Source organism: Natator depressus, chromosome 21 (genome assembly GCF_965152275.1).
Source record: "Natator depressus isolate rNatDep1 chromosome 21, rNatDep2.hap1, whole genome shotgun sequence".
NCBI classification, from domain to species: domain Eukaryota; kingdom Metazoa; phylum Chordata; order Testudines; family Cheloniidae; genus Natator; species Natator depressus.
The window spans coordinates 10653060-10665064 of record NC_134254.1 but is presented as its reverse complement, the minus strand read 5'-3'; the positions used below and the strand labels follow the sequence as shown (position 1 = coordinate 10665064).

General features: G+C 54.1%; 1 protein-coding gene across 2 annotated transcripts in view; it reads right to left on the bottom strand.

Moving 5' to 3' along the window:
* Positions 1-265: 265 nt before the first annotated feature.
* PACSIN1 (protein kinase C and casein kinase substrate in neurons 1) overlaps positions 266-12005 on the bottom strand; it is a 51122-nt gene continuing 39382 nt past the window's right edge. For both annotated transcript variants that reach the window (XM_074936320.1, XM_074936319.1), the window contains exons 2-10: positions 6893-7022; positions 5692-5848; positions 4722-4957; positions 3716-3871; positions 2807-2982; positions 2202-2322; positions 1926-2050; positions 1291-1484; positions 266-641 (exon numbers count right to left, since the gene is read on the bottom strand). In XM_074936320.1, the coding sequence (XP_074792421.1) occupies positions 532-641; positions 1291-1484; positions 1926-2050; positions 2202-2322; positions 2807-2982; positions 3716-3871; positions 4722-4957; positions 5692-5848; positions 6893-6955 (1338 nt within the window). In that variant the 5' untranslated portion in view covers positions 6956-7022 and the 3' untranslated portion in view covers positions 266-531. The remainder of the gene's footprint in view (positions 642-1290; positions 1485-1925; positions 2051-2201; positions 2323-2806; positions 2983-3715; positions 3872-4721; positions 4958-5691; positions 5849-6892; positions 7023-12005) is intronic.

Below are 12005 nucleotides of genomic sequence, written 5' to 3'. Positions count from 1 at the left end.
GAGAGACAATGAATAGGGAGGGTGAGTATAAAAATCTGTACATAAATAAAAGGGGATAAATTCCATTCTCCCATTTTAATTTGGTTATGTTCCAATAGGGCAAATTTGACCGGTCCCAGCAGTTGACGCGCCATGAGTTTCAGAACAGTTCCAGCCAATGGGAAGGCGGCTTATGATTACAATGGCCTTAAAAACCAACCAATCAGAAGCCCTGGAAATGTTCTCATTGGTTGGGCTTTAAAATCTTGAGGTATTGGCTTTTTGCTTTGGAGAAAAAAAAAAAAAAAAGACGGACAACGTCGACCTTTCGCTTCACATTATCTTAAAAGAAGAAGAGGAAGAAAAGCCAGTAGGCAAAATACTCTTCAGAGACGGCTCTTAAAAAAATAAAAGCTTGGTTGGAAAATATGCTTGAATCTCTAACGGTGCAGAGTGAGTGACCAGACGGCAAGATGGCTGGTTGGCTGATGCAGAGAAATGACGACGATGGAGGGTTTATTTTCTGACAGCAAAGACGAGAACACCACGAGGTTAGATTGACTCCACATAGTTGGCTGGGTAAAGGCCGAGTTGCCCATTGTCTAGACGCCCTTTGCACCATCCTTGTTCATCTTCTTCACCTAATTTGGTTAATTCGTCGCCTGAGGCAAAAAGCAGAAATGAAGAATTCACTGCCAGTCCGCCATCTGTGGCCCTCTAACCCTCAATGCACACACCATGGATGGTTAGAGGGGCCCGAACCTTGAATTTCCAGTCTGGCTCTCTACTACTTGAGCTGAAGGAGTAACTCCACTGGCTGATAGCAGTGGAAGGTACTTATCCAGCTACCGCAAGGGGACATGTAACAGAGATTGAAAAAGTGGATTCTATGGATCTGTGTGTTGTGTCCCAACTTCCCTTCTGCACTACCCTAGTTAACTCATACCGTTCCCAAAGTTACTCCCACTGGATGGACGTGTTCCAGGCTCAGGCCATGAGGGAGGGGTTTCTGCAAAGTTGGAGCCAAACCAGCCATGCCTTGTTTGTGTTATATAAGTGTGTGAGGAGCCAAAAACTTCCCCCCTGTCCTCTATGTTCAAGGTAAACACTGGGGGGCTTGGATAATTCAGACATGGCACCACTGCGTTAACTCAAACTTTCACAAAACAACAAAATCCCTCTTATGTAGCCCCAGACCCCTGGCTGGGCAGAAGTCTCTTAAAAGGGCAAGCTTCCCACCCCCACCCCCTGCCCTAACCTCTGCTGTGCCAGGGTGCTAGAGCCAGCTGCCGGGCGTGCCCTGTGCCATACCCGCTTTGAAGCTCAGCTCATCCTGCTCCTGCCCGTCGTAGTCATATAGAGCCCGCACACGCATTCCTTTCCCCGCCGGCTCCTCCTCAAAGGGGTTGGTGCCGCCGTTGGCCTCGCTGGCGCTGAGGGAGTTGCCGCCCTCGTCGTCCGACCACTCAGTAGTGTAGGGCTGGCTGCGCTCGTAGCTGCTCACGCTGGGAACACAAAGCAGGTAGAAAGTGCTGTGAAGAGAGGGAGGGAGGGAGGCCCGGACGCAGGGGGCAGGAGTGTGTGGGTCCCAGCAGAAGAGGGAATGTAAGCTGTCAGGGCCTTCCCCAGACACAGAGAGAGCTGGGGCCTCAACAGCTGGATTTCACCTGACAAGGGGCGGAGTCACACTGGCACTCAGATCGCTGCCCCAGAGCCAGACGTTACAGGACTGGCACCAAAGACCCTCGGCTGTATCGCGGCGTATCCCCCAGGAACCGCCCGCAGTGGAAATAAATTGTATGAGAGGGCTTCTAAACAAAGAATAACAGATGTATGTTCCCTGCTTCCCGCTCCCCCCGACCTCCACTGTGTCTCTGCAGCCCTCCCCATCCCTCCCTGTGGACTGGAAATCGGAGGGCCCCCTCTCGCAGCTTGGGCGCTGTCACCTGCCGCGGTCCCCGGCCACTGCTGCTGACTCGCTCACTGCAGTGGCGTTGGTCAGGGTCACCCCTTCGTTCTTCTTAATCTTCTCTCGCCTTGTTATCGTGTGCGTGATGTCCAGGTTCCACTCCTGGAGACACAAAGCAACATGTGCCCCTGTGCGCCTGCCAGGCTCTCTTCACCCACCTGCCCACCACGGTCCCCTCCCCATGCCCAGTGCAAACCCCTCCCTGTCCCCTCCCCATTTACGGCAGCCGGAACGGGGCAGGCGGGAGCCTCACCTCAAACTGGGGCCAGTTCATAGGCATCCCCGGGCCGCTGGTGCCGCGGAACCACCTGAGGTCCTCCTGCGCGTCCGCCATGCGGATGGTTTGCTCCAGCTCGCGGTAGACGGTGGTGTAGCTGAGGGAGGTCACAAGCAAAGCAGAAGTGAGGAGCCCCGGGTGCCCCCTGCGCTCACGGACGACAGAAGCTCCTTCGAGCTGAGCCGGGGAAGGACTGTGGACGCTTACTGGCAGAGAAGGCAGCGGTCGGGGGCGGTTATGGGGGGACGGATCGGAACTACGGGGCAAGTGGGACTCCCAAGCGAACTCAGAACTGGCATTCCTCCTGATGGCCACAGGAGGGAGCCAGGCCACTGCACAAATCCGCCTGGCCTGGCCATTGATCCAGGGATATCCCTAGATGTGGCTGGAGTCACTGCTTCCAGCCCTGTGCCCTCCATCTGCCCTTAGCGTGACTGGGTCTGACTGGCCTTTGGGAGCCTCATCCAGCATCCTCTGGGGCCTGGTTCATGGCAGCCCGGCCAGTCAAATCACTGGAGATTCCTCTAGTTCCTATACGCTGCTGCCCTCGCTCTCCCCACCACCCCCGTGGACGTGGTTACCTGCTGCTCTCGGCCAGGTTCAGGTGCCGCTTGATGTCCAGCAGCACCTCCTTCAGGAAAATGAGCCTCTTCTCCTCGAACTGCTGGCACTGCTCAAACACCTGCTCCATGCTCTCCATGTACTGCGGGGTGCACTTGTTCAGCTCCTCCAGCACCTTCTCGTACTTCTCTTGGGTCTGCGGGCACAACCCGGGGCCAAGGCTAAAGCCCAGGCCCCCAGAGCTCCTTGCCTGGGCCCTGGCAGAGCCTCTCCCCACCCCGTGTCCAGCTTGTGATGAACCCATCTCCGTTTCTGTGAGGGCAGGGAACCTAGACCGTCAGCTGGGACAAATCAGCTGAAGCCCTGACGTCAATGGAGCTGTGATTTATGCTACCTGGGGACCTGACTCCCCTGGAGAGACACTCATTTACACCGGGTGGGGGTCTGACTCCCTTGGAGTGATGCTGCTTTGTGCCAGCAGGGGAGCGGGCCTTCTCTCCCCTAACTGTTGCTTCCGCTGCACCCGCAGCCCCACCAGCTGCACCTGCTGCACCCAGACGCCAGTTGTTTGGGGTTGGCTCAGGGGCTGAGATCCTTTGTGGAAGGGGAGATGGGAGAAGCAGCTGTATCGCCAGAGCCCCTCTTTCAAGGACAAAAAAGGCCAGTAGCCTCTGATAACCTGGTAAGGCCTCTTCCTGGAGGAGACAGAGAGTGGGGTTCCAGGCAGGTTCTCCCGTCTCTCCTGGTTCTAAGTGCCAGTGCAATGTGTCCTGGCTGCCCTGGAGGCTGGAACTATGTAGCCACAGAGCCCTGGCAGCGAGGCAAGTTTCCCACAGGCTGCTCTGCCAGCATGAGTCACCATAGACCCGTAGGGAGCTGGGCGTGTGTCTGGCCCCCCTCCCCCTTCCCTCAAGGGCAGCAGCTTGCACCTTTTGCACATCTTGCTTGCACTTTTCCACCTTGTCCTGGAGCTTCTTCTGCTGGTCTGCAGTGATGGACTGCTCCGCCTTGCTGTTGGCTTCCCGGGTCATGGCCAGCTTCTCCTCTTTGCACGCCAGGTGATAAGCTTTCTTGGCCGTCTCCACCTGTTGACAGGAGGTGGGGTGGGGGAGGGAAGGAACCCAGGGCAGATGTTTGCAGATGTTCAACCCGTAACCCTTATCCCTTCCCCTAAACATCTCTGTGCTCTAATTGGGCTTCCACCCTGCCTTTGTGCTGTCTCTCCCCAACCCTGCGAATGGAGACTTGGGCATGGTTTTGTCTCATTCCACCTTTGCCCAAGTGCAATGGTGTGTTCGGAACTGAGTTCCTCTGGGGTCGGTGGCCGAAGAACGGGCAGGTACAAATTATTATCGTGTGTACTGCAGTAGCACCTAGGAGCCCCAGTCCTGGGCCGGGACCCCCCTGTGCTAGGCGCTGCACAGACACCGAACAAAAAGAGGGTCCCCTGATCCTGTTCCTGCTTCCTACGTTCAGCCCTTGGGAACTTGGCCAGCTTCTCAGGAACAGTGCAAGAGGTGCTGAATGGGGAACTCCACGGGCAAAACAGGCATTTGTCTACCGCCCCTTGAGGAATGACTGGTTCTCCCAATGGCACAACAGGTACCAGTCCTGGTGCCCCATCAGAGATGGGGATCCCCTGGACACTATGCGCCCCGCACCCCTGCAAGCTGTGACTGGTGCCTCTGTGGTTACACCAGGCATCTTCCTCCTAACTGCTCCCAAGGTACAACCAATACCTCTGGCCATACAGCTGCACCTTCTCCCCCGCCCCGCCACGTGCTCTGGTGCCCGTGTGAGTGGCTTGGGCACCTGGCCCCCATCCCAGCGGCCCTGTGGGTACAGTAGGTGGGCTCTTTCCTCCCTGACCTCATCAGGCTCTCAGTGGTTCACCTCTCCATCAGCAGGCCCGCTCCACCCTGTCCCGCCTCCTACCTCCTTCATTTTCTTGGCCCAGGGTTTCTGTGCTTTCCGGAAGCCATCGTCTGCCTCCTTGGCCTCCTTGAAGCCTCCCATGATCTGCTTGTGGTAGGCGTCCTTCTGCCAGTTCTTCACCTTCTCAAAGTCCTCGTTCAGCAGGCTGTTCTTCACGTCCTGATGCAGCTCGCTCACCTTGTCCGCCTCCGTCATCATGGCTCCCCAAGCCCTCTCCAAGCTGCCGTACTGCGGGCCTGGGGGATGGGGCTGAGGTAAGTAATCGATGTCATGGCAATGCCCAGCCCTTCTCTAGTGGCTCCTGTCCATGAGTCCCGCAAAGTGCCCATTTCATGGCTGGGGAAACTGAGGCACAGAGCAGGTGGAGGGGTGGTGATTTGTTAAAGGAAGTGCAGCAAGTCAGGGGTCGAGTCAGGAATGGAATCCAGGAGTCCTGTTTCCTTGTCCCTAGTTCTAACCCATAGGCCATGCTGCTGCCCCTTGTGAGGTCTGAAATACCCCTGACTGGCATATTTATGACTGGGAGACTGATGGGGTTGAAACCAAACAAGTTGATTCTTTGAATCTGGACAGCCTGCTGAATTGGATGCTAATTCGGGGCTGGCAGCAAGCCCACAGCTGTTACCTGGTGGGACTTCACAGCAACAGAGGGCGGGGAGAGAATTGAGATCCTCCAGCTCCAAAAAAACCAGGCCCCTGCTGCATGAGCTAGAGGAGAATCTCCATTAGCAGTGTGGGACCTATGCCACACAATCAAGCAGTTCTGATTCCATCCAGAAAAGGGCAGTAGGGCATGCACCACCAGCCAACTTGCTCTAGTTATTAGAGGACATCAAAATATAGATCTAAAGAATTTGCAGGGGGTAAATGTATGAGCTCCGTTCCCATTCTGGGGTTTCTCCCTGGTGGGATGAATGCTGCAGTGCCCCCACACCATGAAGGGCTGGGGACAGAGGCAGAGCCGCGATACCTTTCTCGATCAGCTGCTTCCACCTCTTGGACCAGTCGGTCAGCTGCTGGGCGTAGGCCTTCTCGATCTTGGCCCGCTCGTGGATGCAGTTCATCAGGTCATTGCAGAGCCGGTGCCCGTCGTCAATCCGCTTCACCGTCCGCTTGTAGTTCCCCACCTGCCGGAGAGATGGACAGCTGGCTGGGAACAGCAGCCAGCTGTGGCCAAGCCCTGCCCACTCTGGAGACAGGAGGGAATGGTGAGCGCCGGCCCCAGGCCGAACTGAACCGGGGGCTGGGTGGAGAGGGCTGGGGGTGAAATCAGCCATTTCTGGAGTGAGTGGTGCTAGACTGGCTCAGGAGAGGAGTGGGCGGGTGAGAGGTTGGAGACTGAAGCTGGTCTATTTTAATTCACGTTGCTTCCCAGTAGCCCTCCTCTCCCCCCGCCCCCCGTTGTCTCGCGCTGTGGCTGGATGGGATTAGGCCAAAACCAGGTGATTTCCCTTCACGCGTGACTTGCGACAGGACTGAAACGCTGCTCTCCAGAGAGGAGAGGCCTGTGCCCTGCCAGGCTGCGTTTCAGAGGGTCACATTCAAAAGAAAGAAAGAGAACACCGCATTCTCTCCATAACTCACTCCCCCGTGCAAGGTCGCTGAGCTTCCGAGGCACCCTACGGCGGTGGCCGAGCCCCGAGCTGGATGCTGAACCGGGAACACACGCAGGGCTTCTGCTGCTCAGGCCCTGAGAGCGCAGTGACTGCAGCTGTAATTCCAACGCAACCGGCATTCGATGCTCCGCGACAGCTCGTGCCGCCTGGGGCAGGAGACTGGGTTCCAGTGAGCCGTCAAGCCGCCGGGGGTTGTCCCTGGCTCTGACGATCACGGGGAGCTCAGCCTCTTGCAGGGGTGGTCAGGCGGGGCGGATGAGGGTCTCTGCTGGGCCCAGCCAGCAGGGGGAGCTTCCCGTTGGTATGGTTTTGCCACCTCGGTTTGAAAACGTGGCTGCTTGAGGAGGTCGATGGCGCCCTCTAGCGGCGAGTTTGCTCAGAAAAGAGAGCAGAGCAAACCCTAGCGAGCAGAGATGCCACCCTCCAGGGCTGTGGGAGCACCTGACTATTCCACCAGCAGAGCCCACCCAGGCACCAGGGGAGGCAACAGGTACAATCTGTTGCTCCTCCCTGCTTGCTCAATGTCTCTCAGGGGGCCTCGGTGGGGGAACTCACCTCCCAGAAGCTGTCGGTTATTTCCTCCGCAGCCGCTGCAGACTCATCGTAGGAGCCCGACATGGTTCCCGTTCCTCAGGGTTTAATGCACACAGTCGGCCGCTCTCCGGGAAGCACCAGACCGCATGCACTGGTTGGAGGAAGGACAGGGTTCAGAGGGGGAGAATGCACCATTCAGAGCCCAGCCCTGCCAGCTGCTGCCAGGCATTGCCAAAGCCCATTATAGGGAGCCCCCGCTGAAAATTTCCCAGTTAAAAAAACCAACAGAAAATTGATCTCCACCTTTTAAAAAATAAATAAATAAACCAACGCTGTAAAATATTTGGTCTTGGGTAAAAATGTTCAGGTTTTTTTTCCTGAAAATTTCTAGTGAAACTCAACTTTTCCAGACACACACAAATTGGATTAAAAATCCATTTTTCCATAAAAAACGAGTTTACCGGGAAAAGCCCAACTCCGCTTTTCCAAACTACACCCCATATCACCCATTTTGCTCACAAGTGAAATTATCATCATGCAATAATTAGATTACAGTAACCCACAGAAACCCCACGGAGGCCGTGTTCCTGTTGTAATAATACTCAGCTCCTATATGGCACGTTTTGTCAGTAGATCTCAAAGAGCTTTACAGAGGAGGTCATGAGCATTACCCCATTTTACAGATGGGCAAACTGAGGCACAGAGTGGGAAAGTGACTTGCCAAAGGTCACACAGACAGCCAGGAATAGAATCCAAGTCCTAGTCCAATGCTATATCCACTAGGCCACACTGCCTAGATGTACTAGATGCTTTACACAAAGCAAAGTTATGGTCCCTCCCCCAAAAAGTTTACAATCTGAGAAGCCAAGTGACATATGAAGGATGGGGGAGAAGGACCAAATCAAATAAAGACCAATTTTTAAGAATACATTTGTCATTTTTAGAAATAAATGAAGAAAGACAGTGCCAGCTAATCCTGCCTGCCCCGCCAGCCATCATTTATTGGCTGGTTTCTCACAGGTATCAAGACTTAGAGGGATTTGAAAGAGAAGAGAATAATGCCCCTACAGATCAGTCAGGGAGGCTGTTCTGTACATAAAAAGTGGCCATTTCTGGGGTGGCGGGGGGGAGGAATGTAACAGCCACTTAACAGACTAGAGCAACCCTGAAGAAAACTTTGGGTTTGCAGGGGTGGGGGAGGGTGCAGGGAGAGAGGGGAATGAAAAGCACTGCATCCAGTTGAAAAGGAAAAGGGAGTTTTGCCAGGTAGGCTATAAGTCCCCAATTCAGCCAGGGCCAACAATGAGCTTTGGAATGCTGAATTCATGATCCTAAAAATACTCATCTTTACTACACCATCTTTTCTTAGGACAGCCCTGAACCCAGCAGCTAGGTACTGAAGAATTGAAAAGCACTCACTTGGATTTTGTACCCCAAAACCACTCCGCATTTATTAAAGCAAAGACAAGGCATGCATGGACTGACAGAGATCAAAACAGCTGCTTGACCGGCTCAGCAGCCAGCTCTCTCCTCTGAACAGGTCAGAAAAACCATTTCTTTCCACATCTCTAGCTTCAGAGTCAGCCATACTCAAATTTAATTAGACTAGCAGGTGAAGGCTAGAACGCTGGTTGCAACAATGTGACCTATTTTGCAAGTTCCCAAGTCTTTGAAATCCATGGGAATGCAGTAGCTCCCAGAGAATCTAGCATAGTCCTCATGTGTGTATATTGTGAAGTAAATAACCCTTTACATACTGGACTAAAATAAACCATAAGTAAGTCGGACTGGTACAAGTTCCATATTACACTGGTGCAGCCCATGTACACTGGGGAGTGCCCTAGGCTAGCTTCATCATACAGCCATAGAGACAGGCCCTTTTAGACCACACTCCTGTATTAAAAGTCTCCTCTCCTGGCATGGGAGAGGAATCTATATGTCCATCCATTTCTTGGCTTCTCTGACACTGGTCCAGAAGCAAGACCCTGCCCTGCCCTTGGGACCAGTTCAGGGCCAGCTCAGCCCCCTTGCAGCCCTGCATGTAAGTCTATCACATGCAGAGAGCAAGAGCTGGGCAGCTTGGCATCTTGCTGCTACTGTCACAGTCTCGGGTCACGTGAGCGGTCGAGCAATGTTATTCAAGTCAATAACTTCTACAATGGGAGGTGTCTGTACTCGAAACCACTGCAGAGGGATGGGCTGGGATAAGGCGCCTCGGGAGCCTGGCCTCCCCTGGTCCCAGCTGCGCCACCCTTCCCTTTCGCATTCAGATCCTGGCTGCATTAAAACAGAGGGAGAATAACATCGGAAGTGGCTGGAGGCTTCTTCGTCTCTCAGCAGGGGCGGGATAATGCCGACCCCCAACAGCTCCCTCTGTCCTCCAGTACACTCAGATACCAGCAGCACTAGGTTATGTGCGTCCCCTCCATCCATTATAACCACTCCATGCCACCCTCCGCACCGTATTTAAATCTCTACCCCCAAGAGCAGTCCTGCTCCATTCCACAGGTTTACTATCTGGAAAGACGTCCCCGTCGCAGATCCCGAATGAACTATGAATAGCCCACGCAAGGCTCCGGGCAACGAGGAGGAAATAACCCATGGACCGCTTAGCAGAAGAATCGTCCCCTTACCCAGATTTCTTCATGCCCTGCTGCATATCCCTGCTGGACTGAGTGGCACATGAGAGGGGGGTGGAGGGGGATAGGAAGCTGGGTTGCGGTGGTTGTTGGGGAGGGTGGGGGACAGGGGGAGTCAAGCAACAGAAAATTCTCCTCCTGATATTTCAACCTAATCCCCTCTGATCTTCTGAAAAACGGCATCCCCAGAGAGTCATGTGAGCCAGCCAAGCCACTTAACCCTTTGCCGCTTTGCTAAAGGAGGGAAGAGCTGGCATCAGAACAAGGCAGAGAGGCAGCTCTGGCCAGGGAAGGCCAAGCTGGTGCCCAGCAGAACGCTCATCTGCACCAGGTGCTTCCAAGTGGAAGGTGGAACTGGAGAGGCCGCGAACTTGCCTATGGTCAGCTCTCTTGTACCTGTTCTCTACGGTGCCTCCTGCTGGGAGAAACTGGGAGTGGAGTGGCAGCGAGCTCCCTCTAAAATAGTGTTGATACAGTTTATACAGCACAGAGGAGGACAACTAGCCTTTACAGGTCTGAGAGGATGGAGAAGGTGAGGCATGCAGCGCCTTCAGGGCTCTCCCTGGCCGTAGATGCAGCCTTAGAGAAGATTCCAGGATCTTTTGCTTCTCAGGCAAACTGTTTTTTAGGAAACTTTTTCATCGAATCCCCTGAAAACCTCATCAACTATAATGAAAGCATCGAAGCTGGGGCTGAACCCAACCCCTGGGTCTGAGACACTTGCGGTTTGAAATCTGGACCCAGATCCCAGTTTTCTAGAGGGCCAAAGCAAAGTCCCAGAACTCTGGGCACTGAAGGGACAGATCTGGACCCAAATTTTGCTGCTTGACAGCTGGCAGTTGTTTTGCCTGCACTCTCTCCAAACTAGTCAGGGAGCTCACGGTCTTGTCTCACCAAAGCCTCCCCCTGGTAGCACTGACCGGAAAGCCCTGCTGTTTGTGGATGCAGCATCAACTCTTGTTAGTTTGTTCTTAGCATGCTGACCTTCCCAATTAGCTGATGGATTATCTCCTCCAGGTGACTGTAACCCCTCACCTCCCGAAGCCAGCCTCAGGGGCAGGCGAAGTGTCTCAGGGGAGTTAATTACTAACAGCGGGTCATCTTGCTCCTGGATTGTCTGCAGCACTCTGGCATGGGAAGCTCTCTGTGAAGGCTGGAAACCCCACCACAGGTACTTACAGGGTATGCAACAGAATTTATCAGATGAATGTCTCTGGCCGTTAGTTTGACTCTGGCAAAGGCTGAGCCGGAAACCGAATAGGGCTGTTACTCAAGATTCCAGGGTTCCTCTCCCAGGTCTCTAGGAGGGAGTGTGCTCTAGTGGGGAGAGCAGGGGACTCTTGGGGCTAGTGGGGTGAGCTGCAGTCTGCTTTCATCACTGCTCACTGGCTGACCTTGGATAAATCGCTTCCTCTCTCTATGCTTTGGGTTCCCCGTCTATAAAACAAAGACCGTGATCTGGATTCTCCATTGTGCAGCGCTTTGAGATCGAGGGATGGAAAAGAGCGACATTCTGTGCTATTTTATGTGCATCCATCCAGCCCTCTGGCCACATGGACAGTGTAAAAAAAATTTCAGCGACATTTCAGATCAAGCGTGTGAATCCAATAACAAATTCCCCCAATGACTCCTGGCTCTTTCCCACCCTCCCCACCTCCAGCTTCTCATCCCTCCTCCAGAAAAGCCAGGGGGAACAAACAGGCCTTGTAACTTGACCTGGAGCCCCGCAAACTCAGATTCTGGCAAACTGAAGCCTAAAGTAAATTCTCCAGCCAAGGAGCCCTCCCCAAATATGCCCTCTCCTCTGGCCCCTTGCGATTAAACCATTGGGGGCATTACCCTGAATGCCTGGCAGAGAAAGGGGTCCCTGAGGAACCCATGAGCCACACCTTTTAGGGCTTTAGGAGTGTAAATGAGCAGCTGGAAGGGAACGGGCAGCCGGTGTGGCTTCTGGTGCCATAACGCACAGGCTGCCGCACTGGGCACTAAGGGAGGCCGGAGTGCTCGCAAGGGTGCAACCCCATGTGGGCCCTACAGCAATCCAGCCCAGCCGTGACCAGGGCCTATCTCGCTGTGCAGGGTTCAGTGCTATAGCCTGGTTGTCCTGTGAGAGACACAGCAACTTGGGAACAGGAGCCGAGGGGGCTTTTCCACTGGATGGTGCAGCAGCGGGGACCACTGGCAGCCACAGCCCTCTGTGCTGAAAGGGTCGCCGGAGCGAGCGCCTGAGCTCATCGTTAAGAGGCGGAGTTGTAGGGCTCAGTGCAATGGAAATAACAGAGCCTTGAAGGGATTTAGTGATATAACCAAGGAACCCACCAATCCTGCCCTGTGTTTTAGGGTTGGCTATAAATAAATGCCTGACTCTGTCCCTCACAGGCAGTCCGAGGGATGTATGTATGTATGCACATACACAATGTAACACACAGCAACATACAGCATACACACAAAGCACACACAACACACAGATATACACTGTAGCAAACAGCAACCCG